The sequence below is a fragment of the Astatotilapia calliptera genome, chromosome 13, assembly GCF_900246225.1.
Source record: "Astatotilapia calliptera chromosome 13, fAstCal1.2, whole genome shotgun sequence".
Taxonomy (NCBI): domain Eukaryota; kingdom Metazoa; phylum Chordata; class Actinopteri; order Cichliformes; family Cichlidae; genus Astatotilapia; species Astatotilapia calliptera.
Genome location: NC_039314.1, coordinates 23,674,969 through 23,702,413, shown reverse-complemented (window position 1 = coordinate 23,702,413; position 27,445 = coordinate 23,674,969). Strand labels below are relative to the sequence as shown.

General features: G+C 41.3%; 1 protein-coding gene across 1 annotated transcript; it reads right to left on the bottom strand.

Moving 5' to 3' along the window:
* Positions 1–402: 402 nt before the first annotated feature.
* Positions 403–27,445, bottom strand: LOC113034860 (sprouty-related, EVH1 domain-containing protein 2). Its single transcript, XM_026189977.1, has 6 exons — positions 26,843–27,445; positions 11,423–11,615; positions 11,152–11,320; positions 10,012–10,076; positions 4,179–4,328; positions 403–4,072 (listed from the first exon to the last, which is right to left on the bottom strand). The coding sequence occupies exons 1-6, from the start codon at positions 26,866–26,868 to the stop codon at positions 3,287–3,289; spliced, it is 1,389 nt and encodes a 462-aa protein (XP_026045762.1). The 5' UTR covers positions 26,869–27,445; the 3' UTR covers positions 403–3,286.

Sequence of the window (27,445 nt, the reverse complement as noted above, 5' to 3'; positions counted from 1 at the left end):
CACCTTGCCACTAGGAAAAAATCAATGGCTGCCCAGTGACTGAATTATTTTGCTGTCTGAGACTGTTTTAGAAGTAGTTTCCATGAAGATCTGGTTGCTCAGAGGTTGACTGTGCAACATCCTTATCCTTTGGGGGACCACTTCTGATTGCGAGTGCAGTTGCTTGCTTGCCTGTCTCGAAACAACTGGAGTCTGTCCCAGAGTTAGCACTCTCAGACAGATCGGTCAATGATCGATCTTTTTTTTATAAATGTAGACAGACTGCCAGCATATTGCAATCGGTGAGTTAGTCTGCACTGCAATAGGACACTTGACTCAACTGGTTATGAGCTGGTTACATTCCAATATCAACAGAAGATTGTTGTGGGATCGTCAAGGAAAGACTAAAATAAAGCTGTAGACTTCTTTTTTAAAAATCGTTTTCTCTCATTTTATTGGAGGCGGAAGGTAAGACACACATTTCACTTTTCTCACAAACCTGGCCACCCTTCAGTATCTACAAAGTACTTCCTGTTCCTTCTTGAAAAGCAAGAACTACATCCATTGTACATGTTAGAAACAGTTATTTAAAAAAAATAGAAATAAAAATGTACAACATACACTTGATATATATAATATAATTTTTTGCTCTTTTTTACAGAGGTAAAAATACTAAGCATAAAAAATGGGTCTAATTCAATACAGGGAGTTGTTTCTTAAATTTTTCAATTTAAATACACAAGGAGATAATGAGGATGCGTTCAGGCACTTGTAAATGGCTCTGCATGTGAGAACACCAAACAAGATGGAGGTAAAAGATGACACACATACGCACACTCTTTCCAATCTGATTGGCCCCTGCCCCTGATCGATCAATTACAGCATCTGAATCTACTCAGAAGGTGTCCATATGTCATAGCATATTCAGCTGATCCCAGTAGCTTTGGATCAAGGAGCAGAAAAGGATGAGCAGATCTGGAATATACGCCAACACGCAAACACACACACCAACAACATACAAACTGGTACACAGGACAGGATGTATGACAAAGATACCACTGGGGAAGGAAAAAGGACATCCTCAGGCATTCTGTAGTTCGACTACAGTAAGTGACATTTCCTTGGCAAAACAATCAGGGATGGATGTTTGTTTCCAGAATTTCACGTTTTTCAGACTCCTGATCTTTTCCGATGGGATCCTGCTGATGTCCTGCGTCTCTTTATTTTTAAAAATCTCATTGTGTTTGCGTTCTGATCCTCAATGCTGCCATCACCCAGGCTTAGATGAATCATCTAGCACCGGAGTGGTTGTACTTTTAGTGTTGCACTCTTATTGTGAGGGCGTGATGGGCCAGCTGCAGCATCACAAACCACGACAACTGAACTGACTATAACGTTTTTTGTTCTTTTTGAAATGTAGTCATGCCATATTCAAGCATGACTTTACTCTCTTTGTGCTTAGGATGATACAACAGATCTGGGATTGAAGGGAACGAGTGCTGCTGTAGGACTGAGAAGAACAGCACATACATGTGTCACATGTGGTTTCAGCAAGTTAATCTCTGGATTAAAACACCACATTCTGCGCTTAAGGGAATAGTTTGACATTATGGATTCAACTTAGACCCTCTGATGGATGGTTTCTGGTGCCTTCTAAGACAGCCAGACAGGCCATTTCTACTGCTTCCAGTGTTTACGCAAAGCTAAGCTAACCACATCCCGCATCTAGGTTACATTTTTATTTATCACACAGACGCTATTGCACGTCTTATCTGTGTGTGCTTCCTAAAATGTCAAACTTTTCTTTACAATTTTATAAATCAGACTCGTCACATTGCTGAAATGACATACAAAGTGGAAAAAACACAAACCCAAAACCCCACAAGTCCCATGTTTTAAAAAGTCAGCATTAATGTTTTACCTTTATTCATTTTTTTTTGGGAGTGATTTTGGATGTTTTCAATAGAGTTGTACGAGTTTTGGCATTTGCTTTTGCACATAAATGACAGGCGGGGGAGAGGTGATTGTACTTCGCTGGCAAACTAAAATCCATAGTTTACATGCTCTTTTTTTAAAAGAGTTTCTTTTTTATTACAAAAATAGATTAAATGGAGTTTCAAAGAACATGTGGTGAGACTTGATTGAGCCATAACCAAGCTCACACTTTTCGCTATAGCAGACATCTTAAAAGAGACGAGTGAGACTCCACATTTTAAGGCATATGGGCACCAATTTAAACGGTATTGGATTGATTTTTCAGTCCTTGATGTAACACAGACCGCTGGCTAAGGTTCTGCAAAGAACAAGAAAGAAAAAAAAAAAAAAATCACACTACTCCAAGTGCACTGTAAGTAAAAATGAGCCAAAATCTGACTGGAATAAGACTCAGTGGGTTCCCGGTTCAGGCGATTTTAGGCACTGTTTGAAATAATGTTTGAAAGGAGCAGGGGCGGATGCTAGCGTGACTTGAGGCACCGTCTCATTCAGTGAATGAATCATAGCCCAGCACCCTTTTGATGGTGGATCAATTTAAGAGAGAAAAATAAATAGGATGAAAGCTTGAATCTTTGGGATATTAGACGAAGATTAAGATGAGTACCACGTTTGCCTCGGTGAACAAAGAAGACGTTGATGGTGGAGAGCTATGTAGACTATATACATGAGCTTTACTATAAGCTGCAGTACAGACAACAAAAGGCCTAGGCGCACAAGCATGCACATATACCATCAACGCACACACACGCGCACACTAACACACATGCGCAAAGAGATGTAGTGTTTGATGTCTCGTGTTGCTGGAGTTGAGCTGAGCGGGCCTGATATTGGAATAGAGTATAAACAAAATGGCCACGCGTACATCAAAGGAGAGAATGAAAAACAGGACAAAGAAACAATTCAAGTTCTTTGACGCCGAGTCAGTGTACAAATATAACAATATAAAGTACCTGCATATGTGATACATGACATATAGGTCAGCTATAAAAAAAAAAAAAAAAAGGCCCCCTGAAAAAGAGTGCTCTCTCACTAGAAACAGAGCAAATGGCCACGTGGAGAGCTGAGAGAACTGTCTGCCGTAAGGGGGAGCTTATCTTCCCAGGCCGTTCAGAAAATGCACCAGCAGTTTTTTTCTTTTTTGGCTTATTTCAGTGTCTGGAATTTGTAGAGAAACCCAGAGAAAACAAGGCAAGAGAGTAAGCAGCCATGACCACTTGTCCCTTCTGTTCGTTTCCCCATCCTTCCCTTTCCCTGTCCTTGCATTGGGTTTAGGTTTGAGTCGTGTCCCTCTGAGGTTTCAAAGCACGGCCGCTCAGCTCAGGGCCTTGTGTCGACCTCCGCAGCAGCCGCATGCAAGCCCTACCTGGTGGCAAGCGTGGAGAGGTGGGTAGAGGCAGAGGCAGGGCGCCACCAAAGACAAACCAAACAGGGCTAACCAGCGCGTGCCCAGACAGCCTCCCCCGCTACCCTCGCCCCCGTCACAGGAGCAGGCGTCTGAGTAGTCCCCCTCTGGGTCAGACATGCAGTGGTAGAGCATGGTGTCTGCCAGCCACATGCAGCTGACCCGTCGGATGCACATGCGCACCGGGTCTGGAGCATCCTGGCACCTACCTCTCCGGTTGCTGGAGAGGTAAAAAGCCTCACCGCAGTGCTCACACTGAGCACGCTCCATTCTGTCATCCTTCTGCCCCTTCCCACCATTGGTGGATGAAGAGGAGCTCGGGAGTAGGGAGCGAGGCTGACTGGACACCACAGACGGGAACTGCTGGCGATACGAGACGTTTTGGCCCTTACTGTTTAAGGGTCCAAGGGAGGGATCAGAGTCTGAGGGCGACAGGGCCGGTGCCAGCGGGTACGTGTAGTCGTGCTTCTGCGCCTCTGTCTTGTCAAAGTGGACATTGGGCTCAGGGTCGTCCATGTTGATGAATTTGTCATGCACTGTTGTGTGGCGGTAGTCCTCGTAGCCGGTGAGCCAGGAGCGATCTGAGTGGCGTCCACGATGACGCTCGGCGGGCCGCTCCCAGCTGCGCTCCCGAGGGTTGATGCGGACGATTTCCTCGTCCTCGAAGGTGACATGGCGGGGAATCCGAGACAATGGCTAAACAACAGAGAGAGTATATAACATAAACAACACTGGCAGTAATTCACTCATAAAATATATGTATAAAATATGTATGGATACAGCTTAGCCGTGTTTGTCTCACCTGGTCCAAGTAGTAGTGGTCTGAGAGCCGATAGGGATTGTGGTGAAATCCCAGCGGGCACTTGTGTCTCTGGGGAAGGGGCGAGGACTCGAGCGGCTGCAGAGAGGTCTCCAGTTTCTGGGAGGAGTTGGATGAGCTGTCTGTGGTATTCTGAGGTGACAAACAAACACAGGATGCAGGCTGAAAAGCTGATTTCTGATTGCACACGTCAAACAAATAGTGAGAGAGGACACCCTGATTGGACAAACAAAAACAGGAAGCCTCCATGCAGCACTGATTGGAAAAACAGGAAGTGTGAGCTCTGTTTTCCAATCCACTTTTGGACTGCTATATGCGAGTTAAGCTTTTACTAACAACACCTGCCACAAAGAATCACTTACGAAAACATTGCAGGAACCATCACACCTAAAATCACAATTAAATTAACCACTTTGATTTAATTTATTTTTTTAACATATTTTCACAGCAAAAACTCTTATCTGACTCAGTATGAATATATTGTCTTGTATATTCATATGAACTGGGTATTTGACAATAAAAGTAAAAGGGAATCAATTAAATTAACATTTTTTTTAAAATGACTGAAAACAAGAAACCTAAGCATTCATGAAGATCAAGTGACTGATACAAAATATTCCTAAATCCAAAAAAGTGGAAACAGAAGCATCCTTTAAAATGTTTTTTTAAAGTCTGCAGAAAAACTGTACACACACCATATCCACAGGCTCACCTTTTAAGCCTCTACACATCATCTCCTTCTCCCCAGTCAACCTGTCCTCCTTTCCTCAATCGCACTTTCTCCACATTCCACCTTTCCTTCTCCCTTTTCCACCTCTCCACGCATGTGTGTGCACATGTGAACAGTATCCCGTCTCCTTTCCGCTAAAGTCTATCAGGGCTCCAGTCCAACTCAAACACTGGCCAGACACAAGACAGTCAGACCGCTGCCGATTTCAGACATGCACAATGGGTGTCAGCCTCTGTTAGCCACCAGCTGATAGGCAAGGACTCCTTTTGTCTAATCATATCAGCATTGTAATATGAGTGCATGTATTGTAGATGTGTTTAGCCGTGGGGCAAAGGGTGCAGGTGTTTCTGTTTGAGAAGCTGTGCTTGAAATGTATCCTCTGCATTTTGTCTTGCTTTGGGGAAGACTGGTCACAAGAAGTCAATGGCAAGAACGATTTTTTGCATGTCTTACTTTTTCTTGACCATCTTCTCTTAGCTATCTGCAACAGCTGTGAGATTTCCAACATGTTTTCCCAGAAATGTTATTTCACAAATTAGATTCGATTTTTTTTTTAAATTCAAACTATCCAACTTCTCTTCAACTATTACTGGACAGATATACAAAAAGCTAGATCTGCCTTAGAGAGGGGTGGCTGTAGATGCAAGGAATTTTCTATTAATGGCAACTACTTTTGTCATTTTGGAGATATAATAAAGTGTCCTTGAGCAAAGCAATGAACCCAGAATTGCTACCGTTGGAGGCGACATTATGTGTATAGGCAATGGTCATGCCTTTGAGCTTACATGCTTACACTAACATGCCAACATGCTAATGATAATATTTCTAACATGTAAAACTCTATGCTTACCACTCCAGCTGTTAGCATGCTGTCCTTACATAATACAGCTAATTGTGCAATTCAATATATAAAAATTTCTGAATTGCTTACAAACAAATCACAGAAAACAAACACAAAAAGAAACCACACGAACAAACGCCAATCAAGGCATGATTGGTGAATGAACTTCTAGAAGGCAAGATAAAGAGAAGTTCACACCTCATTCAATAACAGAAGTTATGCATTTAATCATCATTAACACTGAATATCAGAGAAATCTCTGAATGAAAGAAACAAGGTCAAGACCAAAAATAATCGGCTGTGATCTTTGAGTCTAAAGTGGAAATCACTTCACAGGCTCAGGAACACTTCAGGTAACATCAGGGAGGTGATTTAAAACCGTCCTGTGCAAAGACATTTTGCACATACTGGGATTTTGGAGGATGCAGAGTAGGAGTAGCTCATTTGGACACCATATCCTCCGGGCTAAGAGGGGGCAGCCTGTTCAGCTTGTTATCAGATCTCAGGACCTGTGATATTGCGACATTATAAAACTGAGCAACTGAAATTCTGTGGTGACCAAGAATGTGAAAACATTATGCTTTCAAAACTACAGCAAGTAATCCGGGAAAGATGTCTCATCCTGTACTTTGGGAAATATCTTAATGGATTTCTGTACCAACACCTGATAGTTTGTTTTTAAATGAAATGCGAAGTTTTAAGGATTTGCAAATTCCACTTTTATTTGGAAGCTACTGACATCATTTAGAATTTCTAAAACTATTCCTAAACTATTCTCCCCCCCACCACCAAAAAAATATAAATATTTGGCACTCCAATAAGCCTAAATCCAATGCTGCAAACTATTCTGCAGAACTATATGACCCAGATCTGATATTTGTGTGTGTGTGTGTGTGTGTGTGTGTGTCTGTCTTGCTGAAGCTATCCCCATTATATCCTACTCCCCACATGGATACTGCCATGCTGAGAATTTCCCCTTAGCTTTCTTACAAAGCCCTCAGAGCAGCCTGCCAAAAATAACATAACATGCTGCCTCAGCTTTGGGCTCCGCCCCCTGGCGAAGCCATTATTGGGGGAGGAGTTGGTATGGTTGAAACCAGTCTGACTCTGGCCTCCATGGCTGCATCTAATTCAAAACACAGACCAGACTTTCAGCTGCAAGCTCAGACTGCACAAGAGGACAGGGAGACAAAGGGAGGAGTTGAGGGGGAGAGTTTGTATTTCTGGACATCCTCTCTCTCTATATATTCTGGTCCAAGGCTGGACAGAGGGCATTTCAAGTTATTTTCTGACACAAAACATGCCCCGACTCAAAGCTCGGGAGGATTCATCCTTCAACAGGCCTGTCTCGCTCTCCTGGGATGAGCCCAGAATTGCATCTATAGCTTTCACTCCCCCTGTTGTGAATGAGCCAAAATAGAGACAGAGAGGGGAGATGTGCTGAAGGGAGGGACAGAGGAAGGGTTAGGTTAAGTTTAGGTTTGGCGAACGAGGAATCATTTAGGGAAGTATGTCCATCCTATCCCCCAAGCCCATCCAACCATCCTCCCCCATCCCTCCAAAGGCTGTAAATTTGCTCCAGCATTTCCCTCTGTCTACGACCGCCTGCCTCACTAACTGCCACCGCCGCCGCTGCTAACTTTAGGAAAGGTCATTAGCACAGAAGAACACAAGCAGCACTAAACCCCTCATGTTCCACCTGTGATTTTACAGTCATGACACTTTGCAACATTTCATTAGAAGAGGAGTAACTTTTTGACATGTTCTATAAGGCTGTTGTTGTTATATTCATGTTTAGGGGTTTTATATTCCAATATGCTATGCAGCAGTCGTCAGGTAGAAAAATACAGAGATGTTGAGAGAGAAACCCTAAAAATGGGCAGGGAAGACACAAATCGAGGCAGTAATTGTTTCCCCCTGGTTTCATTCATGAGTCCAGTTGGATCCTGACAATACTCGAGTGTCTTTCTGAATGTCTGTGGGGAAATATTCCCCGTAACTTTTATTTTTTTAATATCTGGCACAAGCATAAGATTCAGAATCAGACCCAACATGTAGCCTATTTTTGTTTTTAATTCCACTATGTTTTTTAGATCACAAATACAGACTGTGTCCTAGTATTTCCTCTTATGCAGTCGCATGCTATGTGTAGGTCTGCTGGCTGTTTGCTGTAATCTTGTGGCATTTTTCAGCACAAGTTTTAAAAGCAGACGTGAGGCAATGCATAATATTTCCTCAGGCAGGCTTTGTTGGTTGCTAGCACGACTCATGCACCAAACAGGGTGAGCCTTGTGCTAAAAAATAGTTTATATTAGGCCACAAGGGAAATGGAAAAATCGAGGCTATCACACTGTTTTGTTTTATAAGTCAGTGGGGATTTAACTGAAATGGATGTGGGCTTTCTGGGTCTTCATTTGTGGAGAAAAAAAGGTCAATTTTATGGAACAATACCCATGAATTGCCGTGGATTTGTTGCACTTTTAGCCTCTCTGTTAGCGAAAACCTGCTGCTCCATTTCAGGGGATTGCTCCGCCCTCCGACAGTGCTGTAGTCCCCCCACTCCTCAAGTGTTTGTATGCATCTCTGTGGTGGCTGTGTGCTCCCAGCACAGCACCTATTAGTCTTGGCCCGTACAGACAGCTCGAGTCAAAGATGAACCACGAGGCACTTCCTCTCGTAAATCACCGGCCCTGCGCTAAGCTGGGAAACAGCTGCTAACTGCTAGTTTGGTAGTGTTTCTCTGTTTCAAATGGGAGAGGGATGGCGCGGGTGGGGGAGGGGGGTGGGGTCACCAGGAGAGTGGGAGCTTTTGGGACACAGGAAGTGACCTTGTGACCCTGCCTGCTGGCCCTTGTGTCAGATTACGGGAGGGTGTGTGTGTGTATGTGTGCATACATTTCCTGTACTGTGGCAGGTATAGATGACTGGCAGCGAATACTCTGTGAACTCCTGAGCAGACCTAATTTTTGAACGATGGATGAAATAAATTTGATCAGTGTGTGCTCCAGACCAGATCCTAATTTTGCTGCCTCCTTCTCCAGTTATGAAGAGTGGAACTTCTAAGATAGGACTAGTGCAGTCAAGGTAACACACATGGAGGTCTACACCTAAAAAGCCATTCAGACTAACATCCGACCTGCATTAAAACAAGGCTTGTAGCGGTGCTGGAAAAGGCGTGTTGTTTAAAGTACTGGATAGACATGAAATGTGATCCAGGAAGTCCAGTTTCAGCGTTTTAACCCCTAATGAACGGCACAGCACTGTGCAACAGCTTATAATGTTCACAACAGCGTTTTATAACTCTATAAAGTTATCACAGCAGCAATTATTTTCTGTTTTGTTGCACTGATAGTTAGGTAAACACAGTGTGTACAAAGTAATCCAGGAATGTGTTCCTTTCCAGATGACATTGTGAGAAATGATGCTGTGTTGACAAAAACCTGGCTCAGCTTTTGCCTTTGAGTAATACCACACAGACCACTGAGGCACACTACTTCTGTTTACCTCATGATGGTAGTGAGAGATTAATTTTCAGAGCAGTGAAGTTCTCACACACAACATTAAAAAGGTTTTGCAGTGGTTTGATGTCTGAAAAGCTCCAACTCTGTCTAATCTGTAGTACAGAGCAGCTGGCTGAGTCTACGGCCAGTTGTTTTTATTTAGAGCCTTTTACTGCATGATTTCTATCACTGCCAGGGTGTTGGTTTAGTTTGTTTGTGTTAGCAGGATGACTCAAACGGATACGAGATTTGCATGAACATTTTACCAGAGATCGGGCCTTAAGCATTTGATTTGGATCTTTCCATTCAGAGTTGATGTGTACTTTGCCAGCAGAGAGCCTACAGAGCACATGGATGACGCCGTGAACTGGGATGAATAATTTTGATGATCTTTTGGATCTAGCAGTTCAATTGTAGTGGTGACTAGAGCCACTAGGTGTTGGCTTCTTCTTTTCTGTGGTGGAGACTAAAGCTGAGAGTTGTATACAGACATCACAGAGACTTTTATTATGTATGACCAGCGATTATGGTGCTGTGAAGACCTGACATTGTATAGATGATATTATCCGTGTGATCCTGAAGCCCATTTTAGGTAAGCTAGCCGTATTTTGTTGCAAAATCTTTACGCACACAACCACACATTCAATCTACTGTGTCCACAACAAACTGAAACTTAGTAATGCCGCCTGCTGTGAGTCAAAAGTTGTGACCATCATAGTTATTAATGCAAAATAAAGTGCTTACAGTAAAGACGTCATCGTCACCCAGCTCCCCCTCATTCTGGAGTGCCGTAGAGGAGGTCGTGGAGCCTACAGACAGGAGAAGGGAATAAACTTTATTTCAGGTTGTTTAATTTTTACATACAACAAAGAATCTTTTGACGTCCTTTGATAACGTCATGGCAATCAAATAGCTCCTGACTTCCTCATCCTGTCCCTTACCAAAATTTTTTAACTTGACAAAAAACAAACTTTACTTTCTGGTACACGTTCCTCCACATACTTAACCTTCATTCGTGTCCTTGCCAAGACTAACTGGTTATACCGGTGGATTGTGTTATGCTTTAAAACTTCAAACCTTGAACCAGCTAGTGAGTGTCTTATTCATTAAGTAGTGTGGTTTCCTTTTCTTTATGTAGTCGGAAAGACGCAAACAATGGTTTAGTCATAACTAGAACGTGGAATTCCTGGAGAAATAGTAGCAAGCTGCTGCAGCTTTTAAAGTTCAGGAGGAGCATGGGATTGAAACAAGAAGTCTGCCTTTAGTGGACTATGGTGGGCACACATACAGCTGTGGTCAGAAGGCTACATACACCAATTATGTACATAAATGTGACGGTAATTTTCGGCTTTGATGATTTCTTTGAACTGTCCTTTTTCCAATGATTAGCATACATCTTTAATGACTTTAAAGCAGATATGATAAGTGTATCTAAACTTCTGACCACAGCTGTAGACTGTATATAAAAGATGGACTTAGCCACCCATCACCCATGACCTAGTAAGGTTTGTTGTAAAGACTTGAGACGAGCATTTGCTGTCTTACGTTTCTGAAACCAGACCTCGAGAAAACAAAGCAGTGAAGTCTACAAAGACCGTATGCCCACTAAGCATATCTTGCTTTATCTTTCCCAGATAAGTACCATCATCTATAAAACAAATGTCCTGTTTTATACAGTAAGACTTGAAACTAACAAATGAGCCCATTAACCCAACAGGAGACTGTTTACTGACGTCGATTGACAATAAAGCTTTTCAGCTTCGGTTTGGGTGTGTTTAATTAGAGACTGGGCATATTTTAGCTCTGGAAGCTTTATAGGTGCTAGGACAGGTCTCTCTCTGTCTTGTCAAAACATTTGAATAGTTATATTGCAGCACAGTTTACCTTCAGCCAGGTCATCAATTGCCTTTCGAACTCCCCTGTCGAAAGCTCTGGCATCAGCTGGACTCTGGAAGGATAGGCCGCACCTTCTGTCTTCCACCTTCCAATGGTGAAACGTGGGCGTCGCTATGGTGTACACTAGATCCTTCCTCAGCGGGCAATCCAGGATCACCTGTTGATACGACACGCACCAACCATTTACAACATGGATCCATTTCTGATCTTTAACAGACACGTTGTTGCTCACATTCATGTATGCGTGTGTGTATTTTACCTGGTTGTCCCGCATTCGTTCACCACGGATGAAGAACTGGGAGCTGGTGGAGCCCAACACAGGTGCCAACTCTGTCGGCAGCAGGCGGCACACCCCTACCCTGCTCAGAGCTCCCCCGTCCTGATTCAGCCACCCACCGCTCGAGTCGTCCCGCGTCATCACCACCGCTTTTACACGTACGATGTAGCTGTCACTGCACAGAAAGGAAGAGAGAAGATATTAGCACAAAGATGACTGCAACGTAAATGTGTTTATATTATACCAGACAGTAGAGTGGTGATTCCAATAGATGATAAGCTTAGGATCTAATCATTTTTAACCCTTGTATTATGCTCATTAAACTTAAAACATGCTTTAAAATAAAAGCATCATCCATTATGTGAGTAGTGTGATTTTGGAGAATGTTGAGGCAGAAAAAAAATTCTCCGCAGCTATAAAGTTACACAACTTAATGCTTTAGGTTACTGGGAAACCCCCTCAAAACCTTCACTGCTGTTTATAGACTTTTTGTAGCTGCAGTCATAGAGGAACCTTAATCACATCAAAGCCGAAGCCGGCAAACTATTCTGTATTTAACAATACAAGCCTAAAATTAGTTTGTCCACAGTCAAACTGAGCTAAGCAAATTAGTGTGTACGCTAATATACTGTGAAGCGTAACTGTTTCTAAAATAGCATCAGTAAAATTTATAGCCGTATCTATCTAATCTCTTCATCAGGTTCTGGTTTTGCTGCAGTGCAGTCCAGTTTGCTTGAAATGTGGCAACATGTCGAATGACAATCATTTCCTTCCACAGGAAAACCAAAGAAATGTATGAATACAAGATAACGCAAGGTCAAAGCAAAATTCACATGATTGCAAACCGAAAAATAACAGTAATATTTTCCACGCGACACAATAACTCTTTGGATAAGAAAATAACATCTTATCCCATCTTGTGAAAATTGACAATGCTTTTCTTAATGTGCATTAAGAGTTTATTCTAGAGCAGGAATCACACCCTGGCAGACTGTTTGAGGGCGTTGCAAGTCACGACTTTGCCTGGTCCTCGCTGTGCTCAAGTAGGAGGTGTTGTACCAGGACAAGTCAGTTGAATGCACACACACAAACAACCCCAAAGTTTAATGTAAATTTAATATGGTGCTATGTTGTTTTAAAACTTGTTTAAAAGTTAAACTGCTGCCATTTTAACATAAAACAGTCCACGTATTTAATAAAATGCTGTTTCAGCCCATCATCTCCTCACTAACCTCATCATATAGCTCATCACTTCTGCTCCATATTTTCCTGGAGTAACCCTCTGATTATTAGTGAAAACATCCCTTATCTTGTCGCTTTAGTGGTTGTAAACAATAAGAACTTCCCTATTTTCATATTACATGTCATATCACTTTATTTCTCTACCATCACTATAAATTAAAATAAAATTGCCTACAACAGTGGGGAGATTTGAGTGGATGTGAAGTTTTTGCAAGTCATCAAACAACAGAAAATTTAGGTTCATTATTTGATGTTCATTCACAAATTGCCTTTCCTCTTCCGTGAAGGTTAGATCCACTCATAAAATGTACATATTCCTCTTTTGTTTTTGAGAAATACTTCTGGACACATGTGAATACAAAGAAAATGATGCAAAGTGCTGTGAAAAGCATGCTTAAGCAACAGGTGGTAATAGAACCCTAACCCTGTAGAAATGTTGTGTATTTAGAAGCCTACAAACAGTAATGCAGCCCACAGTCTGACCTGAAAAAAGGGAATGAACGTGCACATTTCTGACGTTGGAGACATCTGGAAAGTCTTAACTCTGGAAGGAATTTTTCAAACGTTCAGTTTTCAGTGACTTAAAATACATAGAAGTAAGACTAAAATACTTAGAAAAAAACAGTATGTTTTCTAAAATACCCATGTACATGTGGCAGGGCGTTAGTATGACTGTAAACTGAATTCCTTTTTTAACAAAGGGAAATTTTAGAAATAGTGTATACTTAAAAATTGCTCTCAACTGCCTGACTGATAAATCCACTAGGCACATATATTGTGTGCTCACTTAAAATACAGGACTTTTTTTTAAAATCGTACTGTTGGCGAGTTTTTGCAGACACGTCAGCATCTTGCATGCAAACTGCAGCAATTAGTGGTAATAAAATAAGTCTTGAAATCGCATTTTCTGCAATTTTTTTAAAAAATTCTTGTTAATAAACGGGAATAAAAAAAAAAAAACAATTTACTAATTACTCGTACAAAATGGCTGCAGCCTAGTTAGAAGTCCCACGTTATCCATGTTATGTCTTTTTGTTCTTTGTGCCTAAATCGGAAATGGAGTCGTCTGCACCATTTAGATGAGACAACATTGGATTGGAGCCACAAGTTATACAAGCTGACAGATAATACAGTTTATTCTATAAGAAGTACAAAGCAGATGACAAAAACTGAAACCGGAGACAATACACCGGAGGCTGATAGTAAAATACATGGTATTCTTATGTGTAAGCATGACAGTCACCACTATACGTGTACACAATGGACATGGTTGCAATCCACATGCATGTACCCATGTATGAACTATTGATGCTGTGCTGCGTGTGCGTTCATGTGTGTTTGTGTACGCGTGTGGGGGAGAAGCATGAAGAGATAACGACAAACATAAAAAGAGAGTGATGAAGTGAGGGAGGGAGGATGAGTGGGAGTGAATGAGAAAAGCGTTGTTATATAATTAGCTAACAGTACTAAGGACTCAATGCACACACACACACCTACACACACAGGTGGCAAAACTGGTTCGCCAGCTCCCACCCACACACATTCATAAAATTGAGTGAATGACAGACTGACTAGGTGACAGCAGTCAAACTGCACAAACAGAAAGGCAACCAGAGATTCACCCACAACTCCTGAGCTTTTGTTTCCATTCAGAAATTTAAAGTTACTTGAATTAGAAACTCAAAGACACTACCCAAAATCTACTTGGCAAGAAATATTACTCAGTGTGAAGCATTAAAGATTTAGTGTTGTTATTGGCCGTGTGATGGACTGGCGATCTGTCCAGTATGTATGGCCTCTTTCTGTCAGCTGGGATATGATCCAGCCCCACTGCAATACTAATTAGGTATGTGGTTAGAAAGTAGACAGATGCACATGTGTTGTTTCTGGCTATAGCAATACACTCTGTAGGCAGATATTATTCATCTGCTATGTCAAGCCACAACAGGCGTAGGTAAAAATTATTATATGAGCTCTACTTTACCGTGTGGAAAAATTAAGTAGCAACAAAGGAAATAAAAATGAAATCTAAAAATAGAAATGGTGGTGTACTAATTTAAGAAAAGAAGCTTACTATTAATCATGGACAAAAAACAAGACAAGATTAATTTCAAAAGGTCAGACAGGCGGTAATATAGTTTTACATCTATATGGTTGACGATACAATACAGTTAACAAGCAGATTATGGTATGTTTGTAGTGTCAAATGTGTCTGCAAAAGGGAAACAACTAAGGATACAGAGCAGAACCACCTGACAACCACTGCTCATAAGACAAAAATATATATGTATGTATTTTCTTCCAATTAAATTGCTTTTCAATTGCTTATCTGTTTTAAACATTTATCTATAATTATCTGAGTACAAAGTATCTACTGCTTACCCATTATTTTTAGTTAATATTTCTAACCTATTCAGGTGCACTCAATCTTATAATTACATCATAATATCTGTTTTTTTCACCACCGGCACTTGAGGTCATTTTTACCCATTTAACCACTGGCTACTACAGAAGTAACCCTGGAGCATTTGCACCCCTGTTTAGGAACGAATAAGCTATTTCGGTTCATTGACATAATTTCTGCTCTTAAACTGAAAAATGTTTTTTAAAAAAAATCCACGCTCTGCTTTTATATGAAAGTACCACAGTGGTTCAACATGACTCAAACACATGTATGACATATTTCCATACAGAACCACACATCCAGGCCACCCACATACAGAAATAACACTAAATTCTGTGCTATATAAGCACATGTGCTTTAAGACACACGATACCAGCTATCAGCTCTCTGAGATGAACTTGTCACATTTTGGGCTGTCTTGTGACCCATGTTTAGAGCCCCGTCTGCCGACAGGCCCTATAATCTGTGGCGGGGACACACAGACAACCACAACCAGCAGCTACACACTAATTTAATACACTTGGAATGGTCACACATTCTTACAGACACATACATTTGGGAACTGTGAATCTAATTCTGTCCACACGAATGTTGCAAGAGGTACTGATGCTGAAAAAGGACTGCAACGCCCATTTTGAGAAAAGGTACAGTACCGTGCAAAAGTCTTGTGCCATCCTTCATTTCTTTAGGAGCCTGAGGTCCATGTATTTTTTAAAGTGGTCTTAAGCCAGGGGTGCTCAATCCCGGTCCTCGAGAGCTACCGTCCTGCAGCTTTTAGATGCATCCCTACTCCAACACAGCTGAATCAAATGAATGGCTTGTTATCAGGCCTTTGCCAAACACGATGGCATGCTGAAGAGGTAATCAAACCATTTGATTCAGCTGTGTTGGAGTAGGGATGCATCTAAAAGCTGCAGGACGGTAGCTCTCGAGGACCGGGATTGGGCACCCCTGTCTTAAGCAATAGTTCCCCAGGCTTCCTGAAAGTCAAAGGCTTTCTTTGGACATTCACTACTTTTTCTCTTATTTTCACTGCAGTACTCATACCTGACCATTTTCAAAGGAATATTCTTTTGTTAATCATTCAAGCACCTAACTCTAGGAATGAATGTTGAATAATTTAGTTTCTACACATATAGAAAGCTTAGCAAGGCACCAAGTTTTAAAATGTACATTTAAGCTTTTTGTTACTAGCAGCCTGCACAAAAATACATTATTTGCTCCTGTTTTTTTTGTTAGCTGAATCTATGAAAATTGCCCAGTATAACACAGTTTGACAGGCATAAAGTAATACTTTTGCACCAACAATGTGCTGCAGAAAAACCTTTTGGATGACATATCTGGACATGGTGCGTCGTGTGTCCCTAAAAAACAAATTTGAACTTTTTTTGTTCAAATTACCAGGAGAGTGGAATAACAGCGAGTGTCTACAGACATCTGTAAAATACGGCTGAGGCTGTGACTCTTGAGAACTTTGTACAGTACTATAGTTTGTAGACTATTTATAATCACCAATTAAAGAGGAATTCACATACGGTACACAGCATCTCTAACTGTACATGGACCATTCTAAAATATGATTGTCTAATATTTGGTGGGTTTGTGATCTCAAGCTTTAAGTTGAGACTGCAAACACTTTTCAAAGTCTCTTTGGGCGGGATAAGGGTACAGTTTGTTGCATCAGAAAATGACTTGGTTAAGAAGAAAGGCTTGCTGAGCTTACCTACCTGCTGATAAGGAAATCATGCATCACATCCATTTCTAATTTAATATGAGACTTCAGGTCAAAGGTTCAAGGTGTGTCTGGCTTCCATTTCTTAAGAAAAACAGTACTGCAGTTGCCAGCCAATTGCTTTTGTTTGCTTTGCAGTACAGCCTGACAATACCTCACAGCACCAGATTCAGCAGCTTGGCATGCAATCATACCAACAAGTTCATTGAGCTCATGGTAGCCATTACCTTAATAGAAATAAAAAAAAATCTAGGCTGGAGCACAGTTCTGTTTCAAAAAAGCTGGGATGTTGTGTAAAATATAAATAAAACATTTAATGTAATATAATCAAATTGTTAAAAGTGAAGATTTTTAGATAGTTTTTAGTAAAATGTGAGAGATTTATATAATCTGAAGAGAAACAAGATTGTGTTTCCCAATTCTTTACCAAAATGTTACATCACCTCTTCATTTACGAACACTTAACTAACATTCTCGCCTGTTAAAAGCTCAAGAGTTTTGGGTCTTTGTCATTTTTTAAGTGTATAATAAAATATACTAAATGTTTTAAATGGCTTATAAATTTGGAGTCCAGACAGGCCAGTACTTTGCACTCTATCTATGGAGCCATGCTGTTGTTAGATGTGCAGAATGTAGTTTGGCATTAATGGACTTCCTGGGCAAAGTCGACTTTCAGCATGAATGGTGCTCTCACGTGTGCTCATTACCAACGCAGTGCACCCTAATGCAAGCTCCACACCAATATCTTGGAATTTGTAATCTGTGCTGATAACATGCAGCATGGTCTCTCACCTCTTTACCCTGGAGGTAAAGATTTTACGCCTAATATTTTCATAAAGAAATTAACACTTAACATTTTGACTGTACCAGACCACAGGACAGTTTTGGCCTCACCCAAGCTGCTATCAGAAGGCACAACTACTTGCATATTTTTCTGCTTCAAAAGGGACTCCCTACTGGTGTTAGTAGAATTTATTATTGTACATTATTAACTGTAAATTCTGTACTTGTTAAATTTACATCAGCTCATCTTTTTCCACTTGAAGGCAAGTGAAGCAAGCTGTAAACACAAAACTGACTCGTTCAGATTCACTTTCAGTTTAGCTACGTTTTTGGTCTCCACCTTCTGTGATGACAACTAAAACAAGTGTCAAGTTGCTACTGGAAACCAAAGCAATCAGCTGGCATAAGGCTCCGTAACAGTTAGTAGTGTAAATATAAAGATATGAAAATGCAAATGTCTCCCTATCCAATGGCACTGTGTACACGTGGTTCAGATATTACTGCCAAATCTTTAGAAACGATGTAAACAAACAAACAAACAGAAAACCAGAATCCTTACAGAAACATCTTTTCATTTAAATTAACACGCATTTGTTGCATTAGCTAGAACTCCATGTCCACTCTAAAAGTCTAAACAATTCAGTGTAACATGAACTTGTAAGAACAGTCTCTCCGGTTCAAGTGGTTCATTGCAGTAATCATTCTGTTCTTTTTATTTTTATGCCTGCTCCACACCTTATAAGAGAGTCATCCTAATAAGGAAATGTGATGTGGGTGGAGTACACACCTGTTGAGTGAAAACTATTTATTGCACTGTCATTGTTATTTGCCTTTATGTCTCAACTGTTTTAAATTCCCCATTTTGCTTACACTTGCTGTTGAACCACAAAAACACTGAATACACTCTTTTAGATTATACACTGTTAAAAGTGCTCCACAGATAGCCAAACCCCGACAATACTTGATGTCGTCTGTGTGTAACAATATTGCAATAAAACAGTGAAAGGGGGTCGGAAGTGCACTGGTTATCAGGCCTGGAATCCAACTCATCTTTGACAGATAAAAAAAAGGCCAGTGAGGGCAGCCCAACCATGTGTGATAACAGTGGCTATACTTCCTCTGATAAGGAATAGCTGGCCGCGCCTCTGCCTGATCAACAGAACACATACACACACCCACGTCTCTATGTACATCTGAACACAACACACATGCTCCCTGTGTCAGGAAGTGACAAAAAGGTCCATCAGAATAAGGGTTGTTTTATTGTACTGAATGCTTACAGTGTTTCACACTTCCGCCTCAGTAACTGCTGTGAGTAAGGCCACATGTAGAGCAGAGCTGATTAAATATTTCTTAAATGTTTCGACTTGATGTTTTTTGTTTCACATCACTGTAACTTTGAAATTTGTGAGTTCCTTCACTCATGTTCAGACCAAACATGTGTGAATATGTGTTAGTTTACTTCAGAGTGACCAGAAATGAAGTTGTAAGAGTGGTTAGAGATCAGCTTTAGAGATCAGTAAAATGTTATTAAGTCATATAGTTGTTCCTATATGTACAAAAATGACTGAACTGAACAAAGGTGAACATTGTGTCATTTAGATGCATTATTTAAGCTAACCGTTCTGGTTCACAAGAACGTAGAGCTTAGGGCACAAGGGTTGTGGTGGCAACCCTGAACTCCCCTATCTTCAACTCACAAGCCTCACGTCCACTGTGCACTCTTTCACCAACAAAAATTCACGCAATGAAACAAAAAGACAAAAGTAGACCCTCTAAGTTCTAAGCAAAAAAAAAAAAAAAAATCTAACCAGAAAACAGCAATGCCCCTCTGTCTGCTTTCTCTCATTTTGTGATAAGGTTGCAGGCTATCAGTGTAGCTAGTCTTCATGTGCATGATAATTTCTGTGCAAAGGTGCAAGCATGGACGTCATGTGTGTGGCAATTAGACCTGGAAATGCTGACATGAAGCTATAGCAAAAAAAAGTAATATGTGGAGCATGAGGTGGACTGTTAGATTGGCAGGGCGTCAGTGGTAATGTGAGCTTTGTACCAGACTGTTGTAGTGAGGACAGAGCACAGCCACAGTCTTGAGATTTGAGTAATGACTGAAAGAGAAGGTTGGAAATACAAGTAGTCAACATGCTGGGCCTTACAGACGGGGTAAGGAGCTCAGAGCTAACCAGGATGTGTGACAAACAGCTTCTGTGGAGTGGTGTGTATTTCTGATCAAATGTGTGGGCAAAAATGTGTGCTGCTATCAAAGTCTTGGTAAGACAACTCCTCGTGTCTTACAAGGCAGCTTGCTACAATTGGTGAGTAGCGTGTACATTAATTAGAGGCACGCTATAAAGCACACTGCGTAAAAACAATATGAAAATAGATTTATGAATCTCAGTAGTATGGGGAATTATCTTACAATGTTGTTCTTTCCTGTTCTGGCTTTCATTCAGAGGGCAATAGAGTGGGGGTTGGGGGTTGGGTGAAGAGAGTTCATTCACAATTATTGACACCGGAGGCTCCTCGGGGGAAGTTTGATCAGCTTTCTGTCAATCAGCTGTTGTTATATGGAACGGTCACATGTTTGGGCAGCACAAGCTGCCAGTGTGAATGAGTGCGAATGGGTCAACTGACATCAGAGAGGTCAACAATATTCAGAGAAGTGTTAAAGGAAAACATCCCATTTCCAAATGACCAGTTAGAACATGAGCGCTGAGCTATTCAGTGTTTCCGGCATTGTGTTTGTACACCAAGAGAAAGCCATCGGTGCGAAGGTGACTCTGCAGCAGCACCTCCATCTAAACATGAACTTTACTGAAATAAAGCTGATTCTAAACCTCTTAAAGGCGACTAAACCAACTTAAGACTCTTTACCAGATATCCGCTTAGGTTCCGTTAAAACCTGACACTTTGGCCACCCGTTAAGTGATCGGTGAAAGGAGGGGGGGAAACTATTTTAATCGTCTTTACATCTGTAATCTACATCTGTGCCAACTTTGGTCTTTTAATCAGGTAGATGCTCACATCTAAACTGTCAGATGTCAATGGTTTATCTTGTGATTGGTCTACCCGTGTTGCTACTCCAGGGTATTAAAGAAACGGAAAGTTATTTGCATAATAAACAGCAGGACATCTGTTCTATTTAGGCTTCGTTTAAATATACTTATTTTTACCGCTACACATGAGCGGCTGAAATCTTTCAAGATGCTGTTTGGGATTAACCAACCTCAGCTTTTCTCTTTTCATGGGTGTGGGAATACTTTTCATTTTATCCTGAAACATCTGGTTTGAAACTATGTGAAATGAAAGTGAATCTCACAAAGTGTGGTGGAACTTATTTCACAATTAAAAACCAGTTTGCTCAGCTAAGGTTAGCAAAGGTGAATAAACAAGAGATTGTTTTGTACATGACGTGAATAATAGGATCTATTGTTCTGATTTTGAATTAAATGTTTTTATTTGATTGTAACTCTACTACTAGAGTAACACTTCAATACAATCCTTATTCAGTCAGAAAACTCATGTTTGAAATGGTTTATTGCAGCAGAATAACAAAGTCCGAACTTGGGCTCCAGGCTTCTCATTCCCTGCACACACACGGAAATTAGTGAGCGATGAGTAAACATCGCCCTGGATCCCACAGGTGGATGCTGGGGTGGTGGAGGGGTTGAAAAAGCAGGCAGAAATGCACCGACATGTCTGCAGGAGAAGTGGGAAATACTTCAACTCAAATAGACCACCACATTGGGGTAGTTGTGTTTGGTGCATGATGTAAGGAGAGAGAGGTGGGTTGCACTGCCTCATGCACACTCGAACTGCGTGCATGAGGCAGTACAGCTCAAGTTTCCTGTCTGAACTAGCTCCCAGGCTTCGCTTCATTTATCGTATACCGGGCTTTGGCACAGCCCCTCAGTCCATCTATTGAAACTACCTGTTTTAGCCAACTTTATTTTAACTGGGTGCTGCTCGCAAACAAAAGATTTCAAGAGTGAGTGGGTGGCGCTCGTGCTCACAGCCTCATATGACTAACTTGACATAATACGTAGCCAAGGGCAGAAAAAACTGTCTGAAACCTAGAGTTTCACAATTACTTGTACATACGATGATCTCATTATTTGAAAAACTGAGTATGTTTAATTTGCATGGGCAACATTAAGGAAAAGTAGAGTAGGTTCCCTTTAAACTTGCAAAATAAAGTCTTAGGTCGTGTTATCAGCAAGTGTAAAAAAGTAATCAAAGTACACTCTCATTTTATCTAACACACTTGTATTATTTTAGCCATCATACAAGAAGAAAATATGGCACTGGTAGACGAAAAGCTAAATTATAAATGCCAACAGGTTTGAGATTAATAATCAGCCAGGATAACAGAAAACCCACAGTACAGTTTTATTTATCTACAAAATAACCGACTGCATGCATGCAAACTGCACTGTTTGTGTTGATTTAAGTAAATTATTAGGGTAATGAAATACCAAACCAAACTAAGCACGAACGTAAAGTGGTTATTGACGAAATGGGAGTTCACAGGGTTCACACACTGAGAAGAAGTGTTTTCAGTAACCAGCCCAATGGATTGTTCTACATGTGGTGTGACAAGCGAAAAACACAGAGTGGAGTGAATGAAAACTTGAGCTATTATAATCTTGGTCATCTAGTCAGCTGATGAGCAGAGATTAGTAAAAAAACAGACAAACAATCCGGCTCCATTGTTTAGTCTCTCGATATAAACAGCACGGGCCATTATATAAAGGCTCCGGATAGCAACCAGTGATGAGCTGCCCTGTAAAACACAGGAAACACTGTGAAAAGGGATCTGTTCCACATGATGTGTGCATATGTGTGTGCGTGCAGAGGGAGTACAGACTGAAAGAAGAAATGCAAAAGGTCTGTAAAGGAAGTTATTATGTTAATTATGTGTATCCACATATGTGGACTTGATATTTACCCAGATATGAACCTAAATAAACTGCCGCTGTACTAACAATGATACTCAAAGTACTGCATCTGTCTTGCAGGTTGGTTAATACAAAGAGTATTTCTTATTTTAGGATATTATCGTGTTTCTGCTGTTCTAACATAGCATTTAAAGAGAAGCTGCTAATCAAGCCCATCTGAGTTTCTTTCCCACCACTGAGTTGGTCGGTCTATGCATGCTTCCCAGACTGTTTTGTTATATTTATGTACTCTTGTTACAGTATATGAAAACACTGTATACATGAAAGACCAGTTAGCCATCTACAATGCAAGTTTGACAGTAGAATGCGTCCAAGCATGCTAAAATACCAACAGAAAAATTTCCAAATGAAACAAACAAACAAACAAAGCCTTGCTAGGCAATGCAAAGTGACTCCCAACACATGGAGGCAAAGTCTCCTGTTTGAGTTTTGCCCTCGCTGCAATAAATCCTGCAACACATTCGGAGAACTTTTTGATGTTTAGTGATCTTACTGGTAAATGACGGATACAGTGTGAAACAACCCTTGCAAGCATTCCTAAAGCGACATACATGAGCTTTTCCACTTAAAAGAGCAGAAAAAGTTCATATTAGGTGGCAGGTAGGGTGAATGGCACAAACACATTAAAGTTAAGTCTGAACTAGGAGCATTTTATGGTTGAAATTACAAAAAGATCCTACTTTGTGTAAAATATACCCTTTCACTGTGTTCATCATGTTAGAATTCATTGGCAACCTCTGAGGGTAAAAATATGAAAGTCTGTTTCCAACACTAAAAAAAGAAAAGAAATAAAAAGTCTAAATTTTCAGTTATGTGTCTCAAAATTTCAACTTATTTTTTTACTTTTTTTTAGTGGCAGAAACAACTTTCCATGAATAATAACAATCATATAGCATCCTTAGAGAAACCCAAGGTCAATTTACACACAAAAGACAAAGGCCTCAATAAATACATTACATTTCAACTTCCATAAAAAACAAACAAACAGCCCAAATAAACATGCCAAAACAGCCCTGTAGTTCCCTGAAAGGCCACAGGGCAAACTAACTAAAAATGCGAGTCAATCGAGGTGTTAAAATGTTGAACTTTACAGCAGGACTTTAAAGCTAGAGCTTTCTTAAAAAGCTTGCACTAACTACCTATCTGAGAGTGTTCTCGTTTATTGAATTACAAAACAAGAGACAAGGCCAGCTGAGGTAACATGTACAGCCAACAAAATAGGTTTCATAACAGTGTAAGCAGTATTTCTTTAACATAACGTGCACTTGTTACAAAAGTGCAGCTCCAACATGACTAATTACGGTTCATGCACTAATGAAACGTGCTAGTGGGGACACCTCTTATGGTTTATCTTAACCTTAGCTCGAATGCTGCTAATGGAGAAAAGCATTATGTGCGAGGAACAGAACAATCCTGCTGGGGGAACGTGCAGGCCTGCTAACGCCTGGGTTGGTCAATTGATGAGTGCTTTTATTCAGGGATTATATTTCGATGCTACGTTGACCTTCTCTGAATGTCACTGGACATCTCCTGTCTAATACTGACTGTGCACATGCTGACCCTGCAGCAGCTCACATTAGATCAATACGTCCTCGGCTCGTGTTGTGACTCTCGGTGCAGGGGAGAGCTTCTACTTCTATAAAAGGTAATAAATGTCCCCAGAAGGACGGTGCAAAAGAGGGACATCCTCCAAAGAGGATAGTGACATTATAGTTTAAGGTATGCAGTCAACAAAAGATCCTCTCAAAAACTATGTGTGTGCGCTACTAAACACAATGCCTGCTGATAGTAGGCTGACACATGGGCATGTGACCATGTCCATAGCATGGATCAACAAAGACAAGCTAAAGACGCACAATAAAACTGAAGCTGTAAAAGAAGCAGTGACAATGCTGCACAACATGACATAAAAAGGTGTGTCTTACTTCCTGACACACCTGTAATCCCACAAAAAGTGTAATTTCTGATAAGAAAGCCACAACACGCAAAGTTGCAGATAACAACAGCCGATCACTTCCTTCCAGTAACTGGACAATAAAAACCTTTATGAGGCCACATAGCCGAGTGGTTCACATTAAAAAAAACAATACAAAAAAGGAGATTTTGTACCGTGCAGAATAAAGTTATTACTGCAACAAAAAGCCAATTAGAGAAAGATGTGGATTAAAAAACCTTGGCCTGTTACTGGTGATTTTATTTGACTATATTCCTATTTAGATACAAACATATGGACTGCGATGGCAAATCTGCAGCTGTCAGACGTTTTGAGACAGTCTAATTCAGTCCAAAAGAAAAAATAAAATAAAACCAAAAGATAAATTAAAATCTGGCAGCCAAAGGTTCATACATTAAAACCACCTGATGTTTATTGTGAAATACTGTGGCTCTTTGAGTGTTCCCCTAACCGATCCTGAGCAGTTTTTTTGCCATGCGGTGGCGTCTATTTTCACTTTTGTAAAGTCTTTGCCACTAAAAAAAATCTACTGTTATTGCATTTAGAAGCTTATATAGGCCGGTTTTAATGACTGCAAGAACTTTAACTGATCTTTTTGCCCATTTTAGTGTAAAATAATGAATCATAAAAACATAAAAAGGCCTCTTTTGCCAATTGATGGTCAATCAGCCACGGTTCTTTTGAGTGCTTTTTCCCATCACACCATGAGAACGCTGTTTATCAGAAACACATGACTCAGAACAAGGCCATAAAGATACAGTTAGCACAGATGTTAATACAGGAAATGCAGAGTTTCAGAAGACAGGCAAGACAGCAAAGCGTGGTTTGATTTCTTGGTTGCATCTAACACCCCACCACCACCCCAAATGTGTGTCTGGCAACATATGACAAGCAGAGACAAAGGCTTGGTCGCAGTCCCTGCTTCTTTCAAACCCTGGGACCGGGAACAGACACACATACGCTGGCTTCGTAGAGCAGAGTACGGCCGGCAGGCATGAATGGGGACGCGCTGAAGGTTAGAAGGCTTTTATGAATGAGCCGGCGTCACGCCACCGCAGCGCAAACATCCCCTCCGGTGCCCTTCGCCCTTCCACCCCCCTCAACAGATTTGCAAGGCAGGCATTCCCATCGAGCACAGCCCCGTGTAGACTGACAGAGACAGACGCTGACGATACAGCTAGGCTAACAGAGCTGTAAAAATGCAAACAGGAGCCAGTAAATTAAATAGTTTGGCAGGCCTGCTCGTATGTCTGTACATATGTTTTTTTTCCTGACAAGGCTGCAGGATTGAAAAAGGAACAGGCTATATAATCTATATTTGTTTTGGCGCTCTGCAGCCTACACAGTGTAAAGGTAGCACAATGCATATTAATCTGCTGTTAAGCAAATTCTAAGCGTTAACCGCTTGAGTGCAGGCCCATCGGTTCGCACACGAACGTATCTGTGGGCCTAGGCAGTGAACAGCTTTGTAGAAGCTATAGTTCGCAGAAGAAAAAGCACGATCCCCGCGTGTGCATGTCAAACACAACTTCGCCAGTTTCCAGTTTAGGAAAAACGGACCAGTCTCTCTTCTTTCTTTTTCTTTTTTTAAGGCTGAGTCGACGTTTACGATCGCTATTTTTTATGAATGGAGCGTGGTAGGCTATGCAAATGAGGGCGATTGAGAAAGAGATGGCGGATGAGGCATATCGGATATCTCACATCCTGTGAGACTTCCCCTTCGGTTAGAGACAAACACACAGATGTGACTAAAACAAAGCGAAAATGTCCTTGCAATCGCCGCTCAGTGTTTTTTTTTTTTTTGCTTGTTTGTTTCTTCTGAGCTACGCACAAACAAAAGATTCGCGAGCTGGCCGCCGAGCGTGTATTTATAAAAGGTGTAACTTCTGGGCGTGCTGGAGTTTCTAAGTTACGCTGCAACAGGGGCCTGCTCTCTCGCTTCAGATCCTTTCAGAAAATGTTTCCGACCCACCCACGCTTATTCCCCTCCTCCTCCTCCCACTCCCCTCTCCTTTCTCTCTTGCCTTCCCAAGCCTGGAGTCTACACCGAGGTGGGGGCCCTAAAAACCCTCTTCGACAGCACTGTCAATGCATTACTTCACAGCACCATCAAACAGCAAATCCAACCAATTGAGCGTAATAATAATAATAATAATAAAAAGAATATTAATAAAAAGCATACACCATGAACTGATCTGCACAGAATGCACATTCCATCAAGTTGCTCCAATCACCTCTAACTTGTAGTCACGGAGGGAAGCAAGGGGGAAAAGACAGAAAAGAGAGAGCAGTAAACATATAGAGAAATCTTCTGAGTCCCAGTACTTACTCGTTTGGGTGTGTTTCTTCTATCATTTTCTCGTTTCACCTCAGGTAATGTACCACGGCGGTTGCATACTTTTCGCTTGTCATTCTTTCACCGTGGCTCCTCCGATTCTGTCTCCAATTCCGCATAAATCCCCCTGCGCCTTTGTGCGAGTGTCGGCTCTTTGCTTGCCTTCGACTGGCTGCGCCTCCGTCTTCTTTACCCCTAAAATTTTCCTCTTTTACCCCCGGAGCCACCCTCTTTCTTCTGGATCGCGAATGCCCGCTTTACTATAACTTTAACACACCATCACCTAGCATGAACGGACAATTTTGTAGCTTAATCCAGCTCCGGTCTTCTATTACACCCCCCTCCCTGCCCAAACACACTCACTCACTCACTCACACTCGCACGCACTCTCTCTCTCACACACACACGGGCGCACAGGGCACACACTCCGTTTTTAAGTCCTAAGGCGCATGTTTTCACCGACGACTCCGGTTCCAGTTGTGCGTAAAAAGCGCGTCGTCGCTGCTGTTACCGAGGGGTGGCCCCGCTAGAGCCCCATCTCTCTCTACTCCATGTTGGATTGCAGGCGGCCGAGAAGCTCCAACGACGCCGGGGCAG